This window comes from Cutaneotrichosporon cavernicola (assembly GCF_030864355.1).
Source record: "Cutaneotrichosporon cavernicola HIS019 DNA, chromosome: 3".
In the NCBI taxonomy this organism is placed as follows: Eukaryota; Fungi; Basidiomycota; class Tremellomycetes; order Trichosporonales; family Trichosporonaceae; genus Cutaneotrichosporon; species Cutaneotrichosporon cavernicola.
The window spans coordinates 340,714-363,283 of record NC_083395.1 but is presented as its reverse complement, the minus strand read 5'-3'; the positions used below and the strand labels follow the sequence as shown (position 1 = coordinate 363,283).

At 58.3% G+C, this 22,570-nt stretch overlaps 7 protein-coding genes across 7 annotated transcripts; 6 read left to right on the top strand and 1 right to left on the bottom strand.

The window, feature by feature from the left end:
* Positions 1–243: 243 nt before the first annotated feature.
* Positions 244–2,267, top strand: CcaverHIS019_0301430 (uncharacterized protein; the record flags this gene model as incomplete). The annotated part of the gene is made up of 6 exons (XM_060598557.1): positions 244–750; positions 784–1,014; positions 1,046–1,336; positions 1,369–1,680; positions 1,716–2,015; positions 2,049–2,267. The coding sequence occupies 6 exons, from the start codon at positions 244–246 to the stop codon at positions 2,265–2,267; spliced, it is 1,860 nt and encodes a 619-aa protein (XP_060455339.1).
* Positions 2,268–2,977: 710 nt separating this feature from the next.
* On the top strand, positions 2,978–3,430 carry CcaverHIS019_0301420 (uncharacterized protein; the record flags this gene model as incomplete). Its single annotated transcript, XM_060598556.1, has 2 exons — positions 2,978–3,099; positions 3,133–3,430. 2 exons carry the CDS (start codon positions 2,978–2,980, stop codon positions 3,428–3,430), a joined length of 420 nt encoding a protein of 139 aa, XP_060455338.1.
* An 831-nt stretch (positions 3,431–4,261) lies between these two features.
* Positions 4,262–6,182, bottom strand: CcaverHIS019_0301410 (uncharacterized protein; the record flags this gene model as incomplete). Its single annotated transcript, XM_060598554.1, has 2 exons — positions 4,262–5,241; positions 5,273–6,182. The coding sequence occupies 2 exons, from the start codon at positions 6,180–6,182 to the stop codon at positions 4,262–4,264; spliced, it is 1,890 nt and encodes a 629-aa protein (XP_060455337.1).
* Positions 6,183–7,270: 1,088 nt separating this feature from the next.
* Positions 7,271–10,819, top strand: CcaverHIS019_0301400 (uncharacterized protein; the record flags this gene model as incomplete). The annotated part of the gene is made up of 3 exons (XM_060598553.1): positions 7,271–7,331; positions 7,365–10,060; positions 10,094–10,819. The coding sequence occupies 3 exons, from the start codon at positions 7,271–7,273 to the stop codon at positions 10,817–10,819; spliced, it is 3,483 nt and encodes a 1,160-aa protein (XP_060455336.1).
* Positions 10,820–12,535: 1,716 nt separating this feature from the next.
* CcaverHIS019_0301390 (uncharacterized protein) lies at positions 12,536–14,791 on the top strand (the record flags this gene model as incomplete). The annotated part of the gene is made up of 3 exons (XM_060598552.1): positions 12,536–13,630; positions 13,665–14,662; positions 14,698–14,791. The coding sequence occupies 3 exons, from the start codon at positions 12,536–12,538 to the stop codon at positions 14,789–14,791; spliced, it is 2,187 nt and encodes a 728-aa protein (XP_060455335.1).
* A 1,061-nt stretch (positions 14,792–15,852) lies between these two features.
* On the top strand, positions 15,853–18,240 carry CcaverHIS019_0301380 (uncharacterized protein; the record flags this gene model as incomplete). The annotated part of the gene is made up of 1 exon (XM_060598551.1): positions 15,853–18,240. The coding sequence occupies one exon, from the start codon at positions 15,853–15,855 to the stop codon at positions 18,238–18,240; it is 2,388 nt and encodes a 795-aa protein (XP_060455334.1).
* Positions 18,241–19,470: 1,230 nt separating this feature from the next.
* On the top strand, positions 19,471–22,349 carry CcaverHIS019_0301370 (uncharacterized protein; the record flags this gene model as incomplete). Its single annotated transcript, XM_060598550.1, has 4 exons — positions 19,471–20,364; positions 20,463–21,986; positions 22,040–22,090; positions 22,122–22,349. 4 exons carry the CDS (start codon positions 19,471–19,473, stop codon positions 22,347–22,349), a joined length of 2,697 nt encoding a protein of 898 aa, XP_060455333.1.
* Between the last annotated feature and the right edge of the window lie 221 nt (positions 22,350–22,570).

Here is a 22,570-nt window from a genome sequence, read left to right as displayed (position 1 = left end):
GGGTCTCCATCTGGGTTACGTGGTTTGTGGCGGTCCAAACATCGTTTCCACTATATTTACCCTCCAAGCACCCACACTCTTCTCTCTATCGCTCTTCTCACTTACTCAGTTACTCCCCACTGTCACCACTCTTCCATCCCTAACCACCCACATCTCTCCTCCCTCCTTAGCTCTACACTCACTTTCATCATCGTTCTTCCTCACGCTTGTCCGTTCTTGCCACCACGTACGTCCTCCTCGACCATGGACGACGACCCGAACCTCTTCGTCTGGCGCAGTTATCTCCCTGCCGAGTTGTGCGATTCGCAGAGCGGCCCTACTCCCCAGTCGCAGTTCCCTGCCTATCTCCCACCACCAGCCTTCCAGGTTTCGAACACCCTCGCGTCCACTGGCACCCAGTACCCGACTCACGGACTTCTGGCCTCGCCCGCTGGCGGTCAAACTGGCCTACCGAGCCAACGTACTCCTAAGAACGCCACAACGAACCGGGTCCCAAAGAGTTCATTAAAACAGAACGGGGCTTCGTCGCGCTCCCGGCCGCCGTCGCGATCTGGGAACTACCTGGAAGAAATCGCTAAGGCCCGCAGCCTCCGCAAGGCTAAAAGCCAGACCTTCCACCGCTCTGGTGGACAAGACCGCATCCGAAATGATCTGATCAACTTCGCCAAGTCCCTATCTCTCGAGCAGTACGATCGAATGGGTTTTGGCCATGACTTCCACACTGCCTTCTGGAACGCCTTCATTCAGCAAGTGAGTCACTTTTGGTCTGCCGTGCTGATTTAGAATGTGTACGCGGCGCCACTTCAAGAGAGCCAACACATCCTCCACACACACAAGACGGCGCTTGAAAAGGCCAGCCTTCGCTTTGCTGGGGGTTATCAGATCTCGAAACAAAAGGACGAGAAGATGCGGACAGCGTTCGAGAAATTTTTGAACACCTATCCATGGGGTGACCGGGTCGTCCGGAAGTCGGATGTGCAAGTTGCGTTTGAGAAGTCACCAGAAGGCCTGCCGGTGAGTCACATCAAGACAAAGCTGACTCTAGTTCCAAGTGCTTCTGAAGCGTACGCCGACGGGAGGCATCAGTCCGTATTGGACACATTTTTTCAAGCGTTTCGCTTACCGCTGGGTGGACGCGCACCCACGTCTCCTCCACACCGACACGTTGGAAAACGTGGAGAAGACGCCGCGCCGGCGGCGTACGTCGGCCACGCCCCGGCCGGTTGGGCGCCAGGCCTCTCTTCCTCCCGTTGAGCACCTCAATCTTGGTACCACCACAGCAAAGCATGTGCAGACGACCATCACTGGGCAGTCGATTGTCACGAAGGACGGGACGGTGAGTACTCCAACCCACACTGTTGACTCCAGTTATACATGTCCCAGCAGAACGCTACCCACCAGCATTCTGCTCTGCGTACAGAAGTGCACCAGGACCAGGGCGGATACAGGTATCAAGCCGCAGGGTCTACTGCCTGCGGCCCTGCTCACTACCCAGCTGGTATGCCGATGGGAGTCGTTGCAGGGTCTGCACCACCAATGCCATCGGGCTCCACTTCGCGAACTCCCTCCCCGGAGGACCTCCCGATGCCCCCAGGGTGGGACTCCCCCATGGTACCGCCCGTCGCCCTGCCTGTTGAACCCACCCTCGATGATCTAACCCTGAATTGGAAAGACTTGACGGTACGTGGAACGTTTGTTTGCCTTGCTGACTCCAGTCCGAACAGATCGCCGCGCAGCTCGAAGCGCTCTGTGGCCTGGCTCCTCCGCAGCAAACACACCCGCTCCCGGTTTCTGGCAGCTTCACCGACTATCCGCTCCCCAGGCCCGAGCAGGAGGCCACCACGTCGCACACGCTTTATCATCAAGCTGTTCCGGTGCCCCTCCCTCAGGGGAACCATGCTGTCTATGACAACTCTCAGATCGCGTCGTTCCACAACCCTGACGTCTCGTTCACACACCTACCCGCCTCGGGAAGTCTTCCGAAAGAGTTTGGCTCCTCGCTGGTCACCCAACAGGTGAGTGGAGCTCAAGAATTGGCTGACAGCTAGAGCAACACCAACATCGGGCCGTTGGTCTTCCATAACGGCTACTGGTGCCAGGTGGGGCAGCCGGTTTACGTCCACGCACCCATTGAGCAGCCTCGTCCGGTCATCCAGAATTTCATCGACCCCACCAAGCTTCACGTAGGGTTCCGTCCCGCTCAGCATCATGAGGAGGAGGGAAGCGGCAGCGGCAGCAGTAGCGAAGACTACCGTTCGTTTTTCTGAAGCATGGCACTCGAGTCCGACCAATCCATCATATTTGATACCCGCATCCCTAACAAATAGTTTTGGGCCCCAAAGTATACCTTCCATATAATGTAGGATAGTGCTGTGCACTTTTGCATGAAAGCTTGTCTCGTCCGGAACGGTTGTTTGTTCGAGAGTAGGGTCCAGGTCGGTATGTATGGGCGAGACCAGACATTGCTTGTAGCCGCTGACCTCATTGGCCAATCCGTGAGACCATGGATCACAAGCACGAACAAACAAGCACCGGGTCAGATGCCCGAGTCATTCGTGTTTATCAAGAGGTGTTCTTGATCACTGGCAGGCATGTCTCAAGCGCCCCACAGCTTCTCGCAAGACCTGGAGCATCCAATCATACAAGCATCCAAGCCACCACGCCCGCAATCCCAGGCCCGGGGCCTGCTTCCTACCGAGAACAAGTGCCCGTCGTCCTTTAATGACGCTGGGACGATCGGGTCCAATCATCCGAAGTGGCCGATTTAGAGCCCTGACGCCTTCGGCCGGATGTTATCTGATAAAACTCTCGCAGGTCTTGGCGCTCTGGATCAACTGCGAGAAGGACACCTATCGGCCGTGCAGGAAGCATGCTCTCTCCCCAGCTCCCGGCCCGGTAACTGCGCTTTTTCCATGCATTGCGCGTGCCAAAAGGTATATAACTAAGCTCCTTGTCTCTCCTACTCAATCATCTCATCATGAAGCTCCTCACCCTAGCCGTCCTCGCGACCCTCGCAGCCGCCGAGCTCTCGCCCTGCATCACGGAGTGCGCGCAGAACGTCTCATCGACCAACGCGACCGCATGTCCCTCCAAAAACTTGTGAGCTAACCCGAGAGAAAGGGCTGATCGTAGTGAGTCGCAGGAGTGTCTGTGCGAGTACGGCTTCACGTCGGCGGTGCGCAAGTGCATGTACACCGGCTGTTCAAGCGAAGTCAATGACTGGGTTGGGGTATACCGTGGCGCCGCGTGCCCCGAAGGCACATACTCAGCAACGAACGGGACCAATCCATCATCCAACTCGACGGGAACGACCAGTGCCAGCGGAGCGGCTGCTTCGTCGCCGTCAGTCAGCCCCGTGTCGACTGCGGCTGCTATCGGCGCGCCCGTCCTAGGTGCGGCGTTTGTCGCCGCCGTTGCCGCTTTACTCTAAGGCTTTCACACGTTGTAGCTCATGTATCTGGAAGCCATACAGTCTTGCATGGGAGGTAGTGTCGAAGGTGTCAACCAGAGAGACTGCATCGACCTTGGAGATCTAATGGTAGCTTCTTAGTTCGGCGAGGTTAGAGCCCCTCTTAAATGAAGATGCATCGTGGTTGCCCTGCACGGGATTGGACACATTGATATCTGAGGGGCGGAGGTTGGCGCAAGAATGTGGGCATGTCGATGAATCGGATGAGGTGCCCCAATCGGCCGAGCGCAGCCGAGTGCCTCGCGCTAGTGCCTTAATTCTTTAACTGTCGAGCCAGACGGCACGACTGTTCGAACGCGCCCACATCAGGAGCGGAGCATGCTGTCTGTGATGCTGATCTTGTCCCCGACTCCTTGGCACAGGTTTCCGAGCCAGACGGTCAGGATTCAAGAGGGTCATGCCCTGCTTGGTCTCCTTATCACAAGGGCCGCTGTGGCCTCATCTCGGCAGTTGGTGGTCTCATCTCGCCCCACAGTGCGCTTGGAACGGGAACGCCGCATGGGGCCAGCCGGACATAACACATTGATGGGTATTTCACTTTTATGATCACCTTAGTAGAGATCACTAAAGACACGAACGGGGATCGAACAACCAACTCCTAACTTCAGACTGTTTGGGACGGAAGCAATCTCGTCCACCTCCACTGACCTTCCGGACCTTCACTTCACGGCGTTGCGTCATCCTCTGTATGCACTTCCACTTCGTCGTCATCGACGACTGTACATTTCACCGGCGCTAACACACCTGACATAGGCAGTAACTAACAGCCTAACTCGGACATTCTGGACTCTATCAAAGCACAACGGCCGCAAGGGCAGCGGCAATGAGGACGACCCAAACGTGGCCTGCAGGACGGAGCGCAGCCGAGGTCTTGGTGGTACCAGCGGGCGCGGACGCCTGTGGACCCGCTCCGGTGCCGGTGACGATGGGCCCTTGGCTTGCGCCCGGAATCGGGCTCCCCTGCCCGAACTGCGTGGGAACGACGGCCAAAGCAGCAGGGCTAAGCTTTGCGAATCCGATCTGGGGCGGCTCGGTTCCATTGCCGAGGAGGAATGCAGTGTACACGGTACGGAGGGCGTTGAGGCCGAACACAATGAGCGTATCGGGCCCATACCCGTACTTCTGGCGCTCAGTATCCGTGATTGGCTTGAAGTACGTTGCGCAGGCGCCACCCGAGCTCGGGATGCGGTAGATCCAATCCTCTGGGGCGAGGGAGAAGTTGTACCCTGCCAGAGTGAAGGTGAGCGTAGCGTTCGTATCACAGGGAACAGTATACTCCGTTCCCGAGACTGTAGTGGTGCGGCTGGAGCCGGGGATACCGGCGAGAAGCTTGTGGCTGAGCTCGGGGTCGAGGAGGCTCCCGTTGCCGAACCAGAGCGCGGCGGCAGGACCTTCCTCGACGTGCCGACGCTGGTGGGTGACGCCCTCGGCCGCGTTGTACGTGGCATTGGTGTACGTTCCGTTGACCATGATCGGCTCAAAGTTGAGGCCGAGGTAGGTGAACTTGAGCGCCCAGTGGTTCTTGTGCACAGGGAGGAACATCATCTCGCCCTCGTAGAGTGCGGGGTTGAGGCCGCCGAGGGTGAGTTCGCCTGCATTCTCGAGGGGACGCGTAGCGTCTGACTTGGAAGCGACGAAGAGGCCCATCTCTAGGGCGGGCCAATGCGCCGCAAGCGCACGGTAGAAGGCAAGGCCGCCCAGAGAGACTCTGTCACCGCGCAGGCCGAGGGAGAGGGCACCTGCCGCGCTGGAGAGGGAGCCAGGTTGGAGAACTGCCATTAGCGGTGTAAATGATGAACATACCGAAGGGCTGGTCCACGATCGAAACCGTGCCGACTGTCACGGTGTCAGCCGCGATCGTCCCCTGCTGAACGTCGGAACCGGCGGTCTCATTCCCCTTCTGAAAGGTGCTGCTCTGTCCGGGGTTGAAGAGGTCTTTCTGGGCGACTAAGGCCTCCGTCTCATCCTGTGCCTGCTTACTGGCATCCACAACCTCCTTACTAGGTGCGTACATTGCGTCAGCCTTGGTGTCTCCTGCCTCGGCCTCATTGTCGGCAGCCTTGTCGTCCGTGGTGTCGTCTGTCGCTTGGATAACGTCGACTGCCTCCTGTGTGATATCGGCGATATCATTAGGAGGGTTCTGACCGCCGCTGGTGGTTCTGTCGCTGGGTCCGCCTTTGTCAGTGGTGTCCTCGGCCATGGCATCGACTGCCTCCTTGCTGGCGTCGACGACCTCGTCGCTGGGTGCCCAGCGCTTTGTGGCATTCACGGGGGCCTCAGGGGCAGTGTGTGAGGACTCAGGAGCGGCAGTAGGAGCCACGGGAGTGACAGTGTCGAGGGTCGCGAGACGGAGGTCCGACGGGTTCTCGTCGAAGGAGAGAGCGACGAGGATATGCTGCGGCGGTGTACCGACGCTAATATTCATCGCGAGTGTGCCATCCGCCAGGGTGTAGAGGGCCTCGTGCCCGACTTCCCCAATTGCCGTGCCATTACTAGCCGGCGTGGCGGCCTCGGTACCAGGAGCAGCTGCGCTTGCCTCAGCCGGAGCTGTTGCGCCTGCCTCAGCCGGAGCGGTTGGGCTCGTCTCGGCCGCTAACTCCACTTCATGAGCCGGAGGCTTCTGTTCCGCCCGGGCGACGTGGAGGTCCCGATAGAAGATGGGATCGGCGACCGCGCTGCCGAAGAGGAAGAGGAGGGGGAGAATGGTGCGCATGGCGGTAAGGACAGTGGACAGTGGGTATGGGAATCTGGGAGCTGTTCCCGTCCTATATACTTGTCACAGCGAGACCGGCGATTTGCTTCGTGGAGACTTCGCTTAACAGCTTGCCTTGGTCATCGTCTGTATCGACATCATTCATGACCACAGAGCGCCCCGCATGGATCGGGATGACGCCATGGGGGCTTAGCAGACACGCTGAGAGGTGTTGGCCCTCGTTTGCTGCCGTGCTGGTCTGTAACCCTTCTCGGCGCTGTGTTTTTCGCTGTCGAGTGCAAGGATGGTACGTGGGCCGCGGTGGGGTATCGGTTGGTGGCTCGACTAGCCAGACGAGTCTCCGCAACCACTCTTCCATTTACAGGCGATCTCCAAGAGTCTCCGCATCCAGAGGTCTCCAACTCTCTGCGCACCCTCTGAGCATCTCAGAATTATCGCCGCATGTCATTCATGTGCATACAGAACTGGGTGCTTACAGATGGATAGGGAACCTCCATGCCCAGATGGCAAACTCGGGCCGGCGGGACAGAGGTCACGTGCGTCCGCCCAAACGAAAATCCATAAACTAATGCTGGCATCCATCTACCACCTCTCTCTGCATCCTTCACACTCAAGAATCTAACCCGCTATGTTTAATTCGTGCTCTGTATGAACAACTCCATTGGTGGAGGCTGCCAATCGGTAGGGAGATACAGGGAGGGTGATGCCCTCCGGTGCCATCACTCAACACCGCTTCAGTTCCATTTGTTGTCTGGCAATATACAATGAGCAACCTACCGCTGATAAGTGCACATTGACACCACTACACAATTAATTACAGCCCTCTCCTGATTTTCACAGCCAGTTCGTGATCTTACTGTTCGAGATCATTGATCTTGCGCAGCCGCACATTAACAGCATATAAACAGCCTTGGGCAGCTAAACACCCACCCGCAGAGCTTGAACGCGATCCACAAGAAGCAATCGCACTCTCTGAAATTCGTCATGTGGGGTTATAACTCGTCCTGAGACGGTTGTTGTTTCTTCACCTCTCTCTCCTCCCACCTGTCATCAAGCATCTCCTCCCTCAGTAACAGCAAGTCTCCAGTATGGCCGACCCAGGCCCTGCCACCCACGGCGGCGAGCCTGTCACGGCACCTAGCACTCCTAGTATGTGTCCAGGTGCCACTGAGCTAACAGCAGCTGCTGGAAAGCGAGCGCCTCCTCCCTCACCCCTCAAGCCCCGCAACACTCTGGTCGCCACTGCCGCCCAGCAGATCGAGCTTACTCGTGTCTTAGCGGAAATGACCACCGACGCTGACGGCACGATCGGCCGCTACAACCGCAAGCTCCGAAGCCCTTTCCGGCCCTCTCATATTCCCTCGCCCTCAGGCTTTCCTTCTCCCTCGACGCCGTCCAGGACCTCTCCCTCCTCTACCTCCAAGTCGGGACAGTCACCCAAGCCATCGCCTCAGCAGTCACCCAAGTCATCGCCTCAGCAGTCACCCTCTTCGTCGGCCCAATCCACGCCCGCCAAATCTCGTCTCACACCCAAGCCTAATCGCCCGAAACTCAGGATCAAGTCCAGGTCCAGCCTGACGCCGCCCCAGCGCCCCTCCGCACCTACTCCCGGCTCGGAGTTCAGCATCTCGCCGCGTACGAGCACACTCGCCGGGGGACTACTCTCTCTCAGCCAGGTGCCTACTACCCCGACTTTTACTCCCTCAAACTCACCAACCATATCTCCCTTCCACGGCTACCACTCTGTTCCCCATCCCGCGAGCCGCACAACGGCGGCGACAGACCTCCGCCTCGGAGAGGACGTGTTCGGCGCGGTCCTCCTCTCTGAGGGATGGGGGGCATCTCCAATCCCCGCCGGCGTCAGCGGGCGTAGTCGTGCATACTGTTTCAGTGGGGAGTGGCTCGCGCGGGGGGACTACAGTGACGAGACGTTCGGGTCCCCGAGCGGCGAGCAACAAGCGGACCTCGACCACCACTGGGCCGAGAAGGAGGACTACATCGACAAGACATGTACCAGCATCCACAGCTCAGGCTCGCCTCTTGACCGCATGTACCGCCGTATACGGCAGGACGCTCCCAGCCCGCCAAGTATTGTCTTGGACGCCAACACCAATGCGAGCTTGGACATTGACGACATCAACGACCTCATGTACCGCCGCACGCGCCAGGGCGCTCCCAGTCCCCCGAGCATCCTTCACCCTGGCACAATCATCACGACCGTTACTTTCGACTCGCCGCTCACCTCGGAGGCCTCTGATGAGAGCCAGCACTTCAACACCTTCGGGAGAGCTGTGGTCGGTGACTACGGCCTCTTGGCGGACCAGATGAACAACCTGGGCATCTCTACGGAAGACATGTTAGTGCAAGATCTCGGGGAGGGCAGCTCCACCCCCTTTCGGGGTCTGGAGTCGGGAACCGAAAGCCCTCCTGCCTCACCTGGGCACGGCCACGTCAACGACAGCGACTGGTCGCTGGACCCGATCGCGGTGGAGGACGAGGTGGACAACAGCCTGATCCTGCCAGACGGCATCTTTGCGGTTGCCCTGGCCCACGACGACGGGCTTGACTGGGTGGCCGACCCAAGCACTGTTGAAGACGCGGACCAGTTGCTCGTGAGCGTCAACCCGAACGTCGTCGCGGGTAATGCCAACGACGTCAGCGTCGACAGCGCCGCCTCAGACCCCTTCTTCACGTCCCGCTTCGGCTCGGTGTTCGCCCAGCACCGCACCCAGCAGCTGCCGGCTTCCCACTCACGCTGGCGCTATGATCCGCCTAGCTTTAGCGAATACCTGTCGTGGTGGCGCGCGACGCCGACTGCATCCTTCTACTTGTTTGAAACCGCGGCGCCAGACGTTGTGCTCTCGAGCTCTCTCATCGCCTCCACAGTCCAGGCCCTGAGCGAGCAAGTGTCCACCACGACTTCTGACGTCGACGAGAGCACCGTACACCAAGCGCCTGTCCCGCTCGACCTGAACGAAGGTCGCATCACCATCACAGTGTTTGAGGGGGACGCTTCGACCTCGGTTGTGACGCTCAGCGAGACCATTCCTCCTCAAATCGACCCGTCCGTCGACTCGGCCAACCTGGCTTCCTCACACTCTCCCGTCATCGCCGCTTCAGTCACCTACCTCGGCGAACAGGAGAACGCAACGCCCACAACCACTCGCATCAGCGACGACCTTCTCCCCACCCCTCCCCCTTTTCGAATGGGTGAGGACCCAATCCGCGTCACACCTCCCAAGGAGACTCTGCCTATTGGACACGGCCGTCCTGGCAGCATCTCAACGGCGTGGCAGAACGAGTGCTCCTCCTTGGACTGGTCGCCGTCTGCACGCGGATCAACCCACCAGAACAGCACCAAGCGCCTCCGCCGCGTGAAAGGTGACCCGCTGGTTACCGTGCACGAACGAGAGAAGCTGGAGAGCTTCAAGTTCGGCACGGAGACGCACAAGCGCACGGCGTCATCGCCCCCGGTCATCGGCACTGAGTTCGGACAGCCTTGGACGCAGCAGGGTGACCACATGAACTATCGGGGTTTTATCGACCCCCTGTCACCCGCCCAACCCCTTTCACCTGTACGCATGAGACACAGGAAGCGTATCAGCACGCCGCCCCAGTTGCCGGACGTTGAGGAGACGTCAGAGGACGACGAGGCGATGAGTCATGGCTGGAGGAGCAAGTACACGCGCTACACGGCCGTGCGGCCTCTCAGTGACGAAGAAGAAGAAGAATCGACCCAGGACTTTCAGGATGTTCCCAGCGAAACCATTGAAGCTGGTAACGCACGCTCCGACTTGGAGTCGAACGCGGACTCTGACTCGGAGAACTCGGAAACCGATAATGACATGATCCTCCACGACAACGACTCGAGCGAAGACGTAAGCATATCTCATGAGACCTCTGACGTACAGTTACCTCTTCCACCCGCGCCTCGCCCGGCTCATCGTGTTCTTCCCCCACCTGACATCAGGTACTCTTACGGGGGCGGGAGCGGTATCACCCCGGCCGCTGAGATGGAGCAGCATGTTGTCCTCTGGCGGTCGAAGCTTAGCCTCGAGGGCCTCACGAAGTCCATTGAAACTGCTATGGGCGAATCTCCACCTGCAATTGCCAGCGCACCGAGTAAATCAATTGACAACGAGTCCCAGGGACACAGAATCCACAGCCCAGCCATCCCGGAGGAGCCCTACATCGCCCAGCCCACTGACGTCGAGGGGGAGATGAGCTCCTCGCAGGAGCTATCCCCCGCCCCGACCGACCAACCACTCCCTACGGTCTCAACTGTCTCTACGGTCTCTACGGTCCCTGTTCCAGTCGAGCGCCGCCGTCTCAGGTTCCGTGAGCGGCTTCGCGCTTGGGCCGAGCGTCTGAGGGTTCAGGGTCCAGGCCGCGAGCCCTCATCTTCGCGCAATCCCGACAACAACGGCGCGCACGGGTCGCTGCCGTCGCCGACTACCATCAACTACTCCCGTTTTCCGAACCCCAACCACCACAACTGGAACAGAATCAACGCCACCACCGGGAACCGCCAGAACGTGGGCTCTATGGACACCACTACCGTGCCGATACAGCGCCGCTCTCTCCGCAAGAAGATGCTAAGCACCTGTTCGGCGACGGTTAAGCGCTTCTGGCGCTAGATTGCCACTTGCCAAGACTCCTTTAGACAATATCTCTCTTTCTCTCTTGACCTAACAATGTACAGGAGCATGAATGTTATTTCACGATCGGATGCGAGGAATGTAATTTGAACGTTTGCGCGTCTGTGCGGAATGGGTGGAGTCGCTGGCGTGCTGCTGTCCAAATGAAAAGGTAGGGGTTGCGACTGCTGCTGTGACTGCCCCAATCGTGGGTTACGCATTTGGCTTCTTGGCAAATGGGGATGGAATGGTCATGTGAGGAAATTCTTGTTTAGAAACGCGATTCAAACAGGGTGGCCTACAGGTACCATGCATGTCTTAGATCCTCATCAACACAAAACATGCATCCCCGCAACACCATTCCGAGGTCTACATGCGGACGGATCTAGTGTGCCGTATAGCCGTACACACTTCTGACCCCTCCCTCGAAACATATGTGTCCCGAAGATTCGCCACCCAAATCCATCACAGGCCCTTTCCCCCTGTAGATTCCATTTCATGAACATTCCTCCACGTCAGGTAGCACTAACCATCGCACCCGGCTGTCCGTCTGTGCAGGAGGTATGGCATTGCATTGATGCACCTACTCCTGGCTTGGACAATTGCTTCCAGACTCAATGGGCATTGGGTAGTGGTGGATTCCATTGGGCAACGTGGTGTATCTTTTTAGGTGGTGTCAAATTGTTTTACCTATTCATTTAATAGGCGACCGTGGCGCTCGACAGCTCACCAGATCACCAACTCGTCAACCCATCGCCTCGCCACCTCACTGCTAGGTTTTCTTTCCTATAAGCAAATCAATTGATCACTTGTTACATACATGTGTTCTCGTTGCAGGAACAGGTTTTGACTGTCTCCAAATCTGGCACCAGAGCCGAGGATCATGGACGACTTTCAAGCGTCTGACCCATCGATTCCTGAGAGGTCTCAGCGCACACTCACGGACCCTAGTGATCCTACCCCATCCCCTCGACATCCCGGTGTCGCCGGGTACTCACGCCGCGCAGCCCCATACCTCGGAGCTACGCCTGCAGTTCGAGAAGCGTAGCTGTTCCCCCCGCATGGGGTAACTGAACTGTGTCTCAGTCGGCTGCCACACACGGCGGGGGTGCGACCTCAACATGCGGCAAGCCTAACCTCGCTCTTTGCTTCCTGCCCCACCTGCTCCAAAGGACCTAGCCTAGTGTCGCCTCTCACCCAGGTGTCAGTTACAAGCGACCCAGAGCCCCAAGGCGTGAATTGGGGCTGCATGTCCACCCGCACCGGGGTGTCGCCACATAACCCTTTTGTCCTGTTCCCCGGTACCATTTACATCCTCGTCCACCCAACCCAACCATCAACTAACCCACCTTTCTACATCAACACATCCTTTTCTTCCTTCCCTCTTCATCACCTCCCCTATTCGCACCACCGAAGTATACCCCTCTACCTCATCTACATTCTCCCGCATACCTCCTCCTCGCTCGCTCCATCAAGAACTTCATCCCCTTCCATCGCGCCCGTGCTCGCATCAAACAGTGAGTCGCCACTCCCCTTTGGCAGTCACTAATGATCCAAGCGCGACATAAGACTCAACACCTCCCGACCAACTTGACTCATTCACTCCCATCCCTCTCCACCGCCCCATCCACCCCATAGATCCTCACACCTTCCTCTGCTACATCGGCCCAGCATTCCGCAGCGCCATCCACCAAGCAGGCAGGGAGTACACACACCATGTCAGCCCTCATTCCTCCCAAGGAACCGGCGGAGGCGCAGAACAACCTTCGCCTGCTCGCCGACCCATTCGCAGCCGGCCACCCCAACGGCCCAATGGCACACATCTCGCTCTTGCTTGCTGACGAGACGTGCCGTCTCTACCCTCAACAAGCTGTCGATCTCTATCTCAACGAGATCGACGGTGCGTACCTGCCAATCGAAGACTATAACTTCGACCGCGTTTTATACCCACACCTCTCCAGTGTCAAGGACAAAGTCGCCCAACATAAGGCGTCTGGTTCATCATCCTCCTGCCCTGCAGTTGGCAGCGCATCTCTCAATGCCGCTCGCTACACTCGCACCTCCCCTCGCCGCTCGCGTTCTGGGACAATGAACCTTGTCAACGTGTCGGTCACTAGGAACTATGAGGGTCCTTTCCATTCGGGAATGCGGGCTCTCAATGCTGCTGTAATGGACGTGGAACGCGACAGTCGTGGGCAACACCGCTCGCCATCCACGGACGCCGAGGTCAAGATCGACAACCACGGTCAGGGACATTCCTCACTCAGTGGAAGCTTTGCCTCTGGTACGAAGCGCTCCTACCCTACGGCCAATTCAACAGTCTCAGCAGCCACCGTACGCCCAACCAAGCGCTCTCGTGCCACCAGCCGGCCGACTACCGAGTCAAGCCTACAGGGCAAGCTCAGCAGCCAGCCGGTCCTATCACTTGGCACCGGACAACTGCCTGCAGTTGCTGGAATGGCCCTCAAGCGGCCGTGCCCTACAGCTCCCCCTGGACAACGAGACAACCCTGCCTACATCAAGGCGGTGAGAGACTGGATTACTGAGCGCACAAAAATCGCCAAGCCCTCCCAGGATGAACTCGACAAGCTCCTCGTTAACAACTTCATGTGCGGCAAGATCTACATGCGGCACCCATGCAATGACGAGTTCAACGAGGAGACGAACATGGACCCCGAGCTTTGGAGCAGCAGCACCGGGTGGGGCAAGACTCTCGTCCCCGAAGCGACTGTCTATAGTCGTCTCACGGGCAGCGAGAAGGAGCAACTGTACGACTGGCCCGACCGCGACCTCTGGAAGGCACTTTTCATTGTGCGCGTCTGCTCACCATCAGAACTGACAACAGATCTGGCTCCGCGACTACACTGATAGGTACACCCGCGTTGTGTTTTACCAACAGTGCTTCCGCTGCCAGCGCGGTGGCTGGTCGTGCATGGTGGATCACGAGATGTTTACCAAGACGGACATCAAGCACAAGGCCGGGAAGAAGGGAGGAACTTTCCGGTCTGCCTGTATCCCGTGTCGCGTCTCCAAGGCGGATTGCTCCCATTCCAAGCTCGCTGAGCCGCTCGAGGAGACTCGTTTGGGGATAAAGGACCTCGAGTCGTACTGGAAGGGAGAGATTACTTTGAGCCAACTGTTCGCTAAGCGGCAGCGGCCCGAAAAGGAGGTCGGCCCTTTCGACCCCCACGGCGTCCCTGCCCATATCGACCCCAAGGAGGATGCTGCCTTTGCAAAGATCGAAAATCTCGAGAAGGCTCACGCGGACCGCCTTCCACTCATCCCTCGGAGGACAACAATCACCAAATGCCAGCGCAATGCCCGGGAAGTACGCCAGACACGCCGTGCCGAGCGTGACAAGGCCCCAGGTGGCGTCCAGGAGATGAAAAAGCTGGCTATGGTCAAGTACCTCGCCGACCGCCTTGGGAATGGGACTCTCAGTGCACCCATGTACAAGTGGAAGGACTTGGACAAGACGCTTCGCGAGAATGTCAGCAACCAACGCAAGGATGGTAGACAGACGGTGCCTCCACCTGATGACGTGGGGCCTTACCCCGACTTCTACGCGATGTGGATGGGCGACGACAGCACCAACACGCTCCAACCTTCGCTGAACACCGATAACCCTATCTCCGGTTCTCCTGAGGGCCGCATCCGCCGCAGCTCCACCTCACAGTTCCTCAGTCGCGTCCGCACCCGCTCCAGCTCGGGAGGTTCTAGCTCGCCCCCCCAGTTCTTCCGTGGCGAGAGCGTGCCAGGGCTGGATGACACGCGTTCCCCAACTGTAGACCCACTACAGCTCCACACTCCCAGCCCAGTCCTTGGAGCTCTTCCTGGCGATGGGTAGGTCAAACCGTGAGTTAAGTTGCTGATACCAGTCTGGTCATCACCGAGCCTGAAGCCGAGTCGTCTTCCGGGCACGGTTCAAAGCGTCCTAAGCGCCTCCAACGAGTAGAGGCTAAAGACCCCTGATCAGCTGGTCAAAGGAGTGGATTTTGACTAGCACGCCCCATTCCGCCTCTTGAGCGTCCCCTCCAGCGCCTCACTAGCTCTCCAGATTTCCAGATCGAAGAGTGTTGTCCCAATAGTGCTTGCCTGCTTGCCATCGCATATTGTACATGTATTAATTCTCGATGCTGGTGCCTGACACCCTGCCCTGGGATCCACGGCAACCAAATCTCGGTTTATTCAAACCAATTGTGTAGCTGACTGGCACTTTGCAACCAGCGGGAGATTGCCATACTCCTCCCGTCGACGTGGTCACTACGCTCGCCGCTACTCTGCTGCGCTATTACTTTCTGACACTTCCCCTGACTCCCAAGCCGTAGAACAATGAAATCCGGCCATGAGATCACCATCGCCATCACCATCTCATCACATCACCACAACACCGCCACACTCCACTCCCTGCACGTCTGGCCGCCGATACCATCGGTCATTGTCCATTTCGACTCTCATGTCAGTCGCTCTTCTCAGGACCCCAGGGGTTCTCTGTATGTCGAAAAGGGATGCAGACCCAACTCCGCATCATCGCGGGGCAGTGTCGGGTCATTGTTCGTTACATCATCAATCGTCCCCTCTCCCTCCCTTCCCCGCCGTCTTCTACAGTGACCATGCCAAGTGATATACATGCATGTCTCGCCCCATTATTCCTACCCAGACCCGGTGATCACAGCTCTCTCGCCGTTTCGAGCTCATCATCTCTTCCAAACGTGTCCCTCTGCCATCCTCCCCACAGAGCCGAGAGACGAGAGGTCCTTGTTTATCTGCTTCCTTAATCCTTCATACACTGCGGACATTGCTGCGTGTCTATAAATCAGCAGCCCCGCCGCCAACTGCTCCATCTCCCTCACAGCTTCTCTACACTCTTATCACTCTCCCTCACAACCTCCCTACACCTATCACTCTCATTCCTATCCACAGTCCTTCACTCCACACTTTGATTTATTCTGCCCAGCACTTGTCCCACAACACCACCCTTTATTCCACCCAGCACCTCTTCCACAACGTCACCCTGGTACTTCTCAACCACCATGCACCCTCTCAGCATGATCGGCGAGCCCGAGGCCATGGCCGTCGAAGCCCTCCTCTCCCTCCGCCACGCTCGTACCCCCGCGCCGCCCCAGCCAGTCTACCATGAAGGAGAGGCCACCGCAGCCCAGTCCCTCCTTGATCTCCACTACACTGGTGCCCCCAGCCACCATTCTCAGCCTCCCAGCCACACGCGCGGTACGGCCAGCAGTGAAATGACGGAAAATCATCATTATCTCGACAACCGCCACATGCCAGCAGTCGCCAACGTTCCTTTCCCGATCAGCGACATGCTCTATATCGGGCCCCGCCCGGTCTACACTCCACCCCAGGCCGCTATCCACCAGGCCGCTATCCACCAGGCCGCTATCCACCAGGCCGCTATCCACCAGTCGCCTCCCTCAAACAACATCCGAAACCTTCCGGAGCCCATACCCGCTCACCGTCCCATTGTCCCAGCAATAAGCAGCCCGCCTCGTCCGGCCCAGTTCTACTCCGAGCCCGTCCGAGGCGGCCCTTCCAAGCACCGGTCTGCGTACCAGCCCTCTGCCCATCCCTTTGGTCCTAGTATGGTAAAGCGCACCCCGCGCTCTCCACACATCCGCCTCCCCCCGATTCAAGGTATCCTGAAGAACACCAACTCGGGGCCCCTCTCTCCTCTGCGCAGAGTATCGGGATCGTCACCCACAGTCCCCAAGGAGCTCTTCTGGTACCCGCCTGGTGGCAGCGAGAACTCCCCTCCCCTGAACGTGCCATCGACTCGTATCATCTCTCCGCGCTTTCCCAACTCTCCGGCCAGGCAGGCCGTCCCTGGTGCGGTCTCTATCCGCGCTGTGAGCGGCCCGGCCCGTAGTTCCCCTCCTCTCCCTACTTTCTCGAACCCGACCGTCGCCAACAACACCACTTCTCCTACAGGCCCCACGTTCCAGTCGTTTGGTCCACCCGTCACATTCGCCCCTCCTGCTCCCATCTCAGATGGCAAGCGCAAGACTGTCCTTCAGACAAAATCCAAGGCTCCCGCTACGCGGGCCAAATCAGCCTCTTCGAACACCTGGCCTTCGCGTGGCAACCTCAAGCGGATTGGATCCGCTGTTCTCAACAGAGTGAGCAACGTCAACATCCTCAAGCGCCAGCGCATTGAAGAGTCCAAGTCGTGCCCCGCACCACCGCAGCTCCCTGAACCTAAGTGGAAGCACGACAACCAGGAGCAGGAGGAGCTTGACCAGAGTACCGAAGAGGACGTCGGCGAGCTGGACTCGGACGAGGACGACACCTTCTCCCCGGAGGGAGACGAAGAGGAGGAGGACGAGCCTCGCGAAGACAAGGGACCCGGGTCCCCTCCGATGTCGGCAAAGCGCAAGCACCAAATCCACCTTGCGAAGCGGCGCCAACAGGAGAACGACGCGCACAAGCAGATCGCCGAAGCCAAGCTGGCGAACTTCAAGGCGGGCAAGCTCTACGCCTACGCCAAGGAGAACCCACTGTACAACCCTGACACCAACATCGACGAGTGGCTCATCAAGCACTGGTCGGTCTGGGGCACAAAAGAACTTTCCCACCAGCTTGAGGGCGAGCTCTATCGCCAATTCACCGACGAAGAGAAGCGCATGGTCTGCACACGCCGTAAGAAGGACGGCGACCCTCACCGCGATCTCCCGAAAGCAGTCCGTGTTATCTACTTAGCCAAGTACACCGACGTCGCCAACATCTTCCGCCCCAAAGACCAGGCATGCCATCGTTGTGTGACGGGAGGCTACCAGTGCACTCAAACGCGGCTGCCTAAGAAGGTCAGGAAGAGCCAAAACCCCCGTCTTCCCACATGTGCAGCGTGTGAGTGTTCCAAGGGCGTTTGCTATATCGCTCTAGAGGAGGGTGCCACCCGCGAGCCCAAGTTCCACCTGGACTTCCAGGTCTGGCTCGAACGCTTGGACAACCCAAGCGCATGGCCAAACTTCCCGCCCATCGACCTGGCCGAGCTGGACCCACCGTTCCCTTTCGACCCGGTGCTGAGGGTGTACAACAAGAGGACCAAGAACAATTCGGAGCCTCGCTCCTCGATCAAGCGCGAGGCGGAGGACGACGACGAGTTTGAGGCGGAGCAGCCCGTGGCCAAGCGCGTGTTGCTGGAACCTGAAGTGAACGCCGAGAGCAGTGCCATGGGCGCTCGTCGTCGTCGGACCTCCAAGCAGCCCTTGGCACAGATGGTGTCTCTCGAGCCCGAGGTCAAGGTGGAGAGCAGTGCAATGGGCGCCCTTCGGCGTGCGGCATCCAAACTCCGCGTCGCTGGCGCCAAAGCCTCCATAAAGAAGAGCACTCCCAGCACCGCTGCCAAGGCGACGCAGGTCAAGAAGAAGATGAGCGCTAAGGCGAAGAGCAAGCAGAAAGCCTAAGTTGGGGCCTCACCTGGGCAATATCCATGCCCTGGTGTCCATGGATATTGGTAACGATTGGAAAGAACCTTGTAACATTTTTTTAGTGCTTGTGCCATGCCACACAGTGAACACGAACAAATACCTAAGCGAAACTGAGGTGTTCAATAGCTAAACGACAGGTTTCAACTGTTTTTGAGCGATTGTCAGGCACCAGCTGCCTCACCCTCCGATCCATCCAGTCACTCACGCGGCTGCCTTGCCCTCGCGGCTACAGACCAAGCTGAGCAGGCTGTAGATACTCGCGGATATAGTGCTAGAACGGTGGCCAACTGCGTGCAAAGCGGAGCGACGTGGCATGTAGAGCCGATCACCCCATCACCGAGCACTGCCTGGCCACTATGCACTCAGCTCAACCTTGTCTCTCCTCTCGAGTAACGTTCTCATGAATTAAAATTACCCATTCGCACTTCTGGTCTCTTTCGAACTCCTTCAGACCTGGCTAGACCGTCATTTGCCGCAATGTATGCCCGGCGCGATCAACCTTCCCTTTCACCCAATAATCAACAACACCTGGACAACCTCCCACCACAATTATAGTAAAATAAACATCATCTCCTCTTGTTCAGGCTGTGCATCACTGTTACCTGGTACTGGCCTGGAAGCCTAATGCTGGAGATCGCGTCGTGAAGCACCCGACCCTGCCGGCCCACGGCGTGTCATTGGTAAATGCACACAAACACCTCGCAACCAGCCCCTCATCTGAGGGGACAATGAAGCCAGACAGATCAGAGGTCAGAGCGTAGAACAACGTTCAGCCCCACACACAAATGCCACTTACGACCAAGCACCCGCTTCACGCCTTCCCCCAGGTGCTATAACAGCCCCGCATTGCACCTCTCTCCTTCACTCTCATAGTCATCTGCCTATCCATTCCTCTGCTCCATCAAATCTCTCACACTCTACTCTCTTCCCCACTTGTCTCTTGCCTCTTGATATCTGTCAACGACAAAGTGTGCTGGCCTCTTGATATCTGTCGACGACAACGTGTGCTGGCCACACGACTACCGCCCCTCCTCACTCCGCCAACACAAACAACACTACACACCAACACATTCAACTGTTCCGAGTTCGTGTTGCTCAACGCCCTCGCTTCAACTTCCAAGTCCTCCTTCTAAAGGACCTCCAGCCGGTCGTGAACAGCTTCCACCAACGGGGTCACCACCTCCATCTGACCTCTTACCGAAGAACATGTCGAGCTATCCTGCTCGGCGCCCCAGCCGCACCCAAGGGTCCCAAACCGACCTCCCACCTCTCAACACCCGCCGCCACAACACGGCTGGTCCCAAGCGACCAGTCCCAACCACGCCCCTCACCCCGTTCAACCCCTCTCGCCGTCCCAGTACATCCAAGACCAACGCCGCCGCCCTCAACAGACGCGAGCTTCCATCCCTCCAGCATGATGGTGTGGAGAACACAGGCGACCCCGTCAACCGCCCGGTGAGGAAGATCAGCCGCGTCACTAGCCGCGCCATCAGCGGAACACTTCGCAGCGTGAGCGGCAGGTCGCGCAGCTTCTCAAATCCCCCTCCCCCGAACCGCCGTATCGAAGACTCTGAATGCGCACCCCCGCCAAAGCGCCGCATCGAGGACTCGTATGACCTGCGATCATCCAAGCGTCGCTCCAAGAAGCCGCGCTTCGACAACTCAGAATGCTCGGCCTCAGAATCGAGCGACAGTCCCTACGACGCCGAGGGCGCCTCCTCCACCATCCAGAATGGCAAGCCGATCAAAAAGCCCAACGCCAAGTCCACCCAACGTGGGACCAAGAGCAAGCAGTCAGCCCGCGGTGCCTCGAAGACAGTTCGTTCCGTTCGCGAGAACGAATTACGCCGGAAGCAGGTAGAGTTGCGCGTCGCCCAGTTTCACGCCGGACGGATGTACTGCCGTCACCCATCGCACCCTCTGTACGACCCCCGCACCCACTTCACCCCGCAGGCGTACGCCTCTTTAAGGTTGGATCAGAATGGCGTAGACGCTCTGGGACCGGTAGTGGAGAAGTTGATGTGGGATGGGTTTACCGACTTGGAGCGGCGAATGTTGGCAGCTCAGGTTGACCGTGATTTTGTCAAGGGTGTCCGCTTGGTGAGTTCCCCACTTCCCCTGCCCCTTGATTCCTATCTTGTTTCCAACTCTACTCGCCAGCCCGTAATCCATCTGTGGGTGTATTTTTCTGACGGAAGATGTGGATCATCAACTACACCGACTTCACTGACGGTATCCGGCCTCTCGCACAGCAGTGCGGGCGCTGTGTTAGGATCCAGTACCCCTGCATGATCATCAAGAACGGCAAGACGAGGCTCTGCATGGGATGTTACATCTCGAAGGGCCATTGCGTCTGCGCCACAGAGGACCCGAAATACACCTCCTCCGAACCCTGGAAAGATTTCCGCCTTTGGGTTCACCGCGCGTTCGGCTTTGAAGGGGTCGGTGACCGCCTCGGCCCAATCGACTGGGAGGCCCACCTGCCTCCCGTGCCACTGGTTAATCCGCTTGCTGCATCCATTTCAAGCAAGGAGGGGCAGAACGTAACCAAGCAGGCCGCGAAGCATGTCGCCGAGGGCGACACGCCTGATGGCATCGTCGACGAAGTAACGTCGAAGCTCGCCGAGGTGGAAGTTAGCCCCAATCCTAGCCCCGCCACAACCAAGCCCGCTAAGAGAAAGGGTTTTGATACGGCCGAAGGTGTGGCCACGGTCCGCGACAAGAGCTTCCCGCAGCAGACCACCGCACCATCGAGTAGCAACTCAGACTCTGCTGGGCAGAGAGCGCTGCCATTCCGCTCGGAGTCAACCACCCCTTCCATCACTCTCAGCATCCCAACGCGACAGCCTCCCGCCCAGTCGCGGCAAAACACAAACGCGTTGGTGCGCGAGAGCCTCGGTGTCCCCGCCGCGGCAAACGTCCCAGAGTATGTCACTCCAGCATCCTCCAATGCATCCAAGACTAGCATCCGCAGAGCCCCAGTGAAGGACTTCACGAACGCCGACACGCTCGCCCAGTTTGGGCTGCCAACCGAGGCTCGCGCTGTCCTAGGACAGCGACAGGTGGCTCCCACGGCGAGCGCGGGCAGCGGTAGTGACGTTGACGACACGAGCGACGAGGATGACGGGCAGATGGACGTTGAGGAGATAGAGAACAACCGATACTCCACAGCTCGGATCTCCAATCCTCCTCCCGCCCCGTGCGACCTGTCGTTGCGCACTCGCCACGCCGTAACCCGAGCGCTACTCGCCGGAGACCTTGCCGACCCAGCTTATGCCGCCGCATGGGAGACAGTGCAAGCCCACGTCCTCGTCCTCGCGCGCGACATCAACCTTCCGGTTGATCCGAAGCACTTCGCACCTCCTCACCTCTTCGTTGCGCGGAACGCGCTCGAGGCGCCCTTCCTTCGGTACCTCCTTGAGAAGCCATACCTCACGGCGTGGAATGCCGTGAAGGCATTGTGGGACGGAGACTACCGCTCTTCCATCATCGGCCCGCTCGCACGGCGGCTCGCTTCGGACGTTGCCATTGGCCCTCCCCTGCGGTTCCCATCCTGCCCATGGACAGTCGGAGACAGCTACTACGCCATCGTCCCGAATGGGATGGTGGTGCTGCTCGGCTCCGAACGGCTTTGGGGAACGCTGCTGGTGCAGGGCACGTCCGTGAAGATATTCGCCACCAAGGCGTGGGAAAAGAAGTTTACTCGGGCGCGTATCACAAGGGTGAGTGTATTAGTGGAATCAGAAGACCAACTATGAGCGAGCGCTGATCTCAGTTCGTAAAGGTGCTTGGGTACGGCGCTCGCAGTGTGGTGTTCTCGTACAAGGTAAGCGGTTAGTCAGATGGTCTAACTCCAGGCGCCTGAAGAGTACGGTACGGAGTTTGCGCTGTGGGCGTTCGAGCAGCTGGCCTCCAACTGCGAGTGGAAGCCACGGGGGATCGAAGAGCCGTTCCTCCTATCCATGGGGAGGCGGCACGCTCTGGTCCTAGCCAACGACCAGGACATTGCGCTCGGAATGGCGAACAAGTTGGTCGGGAACATGGAGCTCGTTACTGAGCTGGTGAACCGTGCTGGTCTGGAGTGAGTGCTTGATAGAATAGTGGGCGATTGTGGAATATTGTAATGCCCTGAACTTGGAATATGTATTAGCTTGACCTTCTCCTTTGCTGGTGTCCACGCTCCTCACCATTCCTCTACTGCTCTCTCTCCTCACAACTCATTTGTCACACAATTCTGGAAATCCCCTTTGATCACCATGTGCGGCATATGTGTATCACCTGACCTATCGACCATTCTACTCCGCAG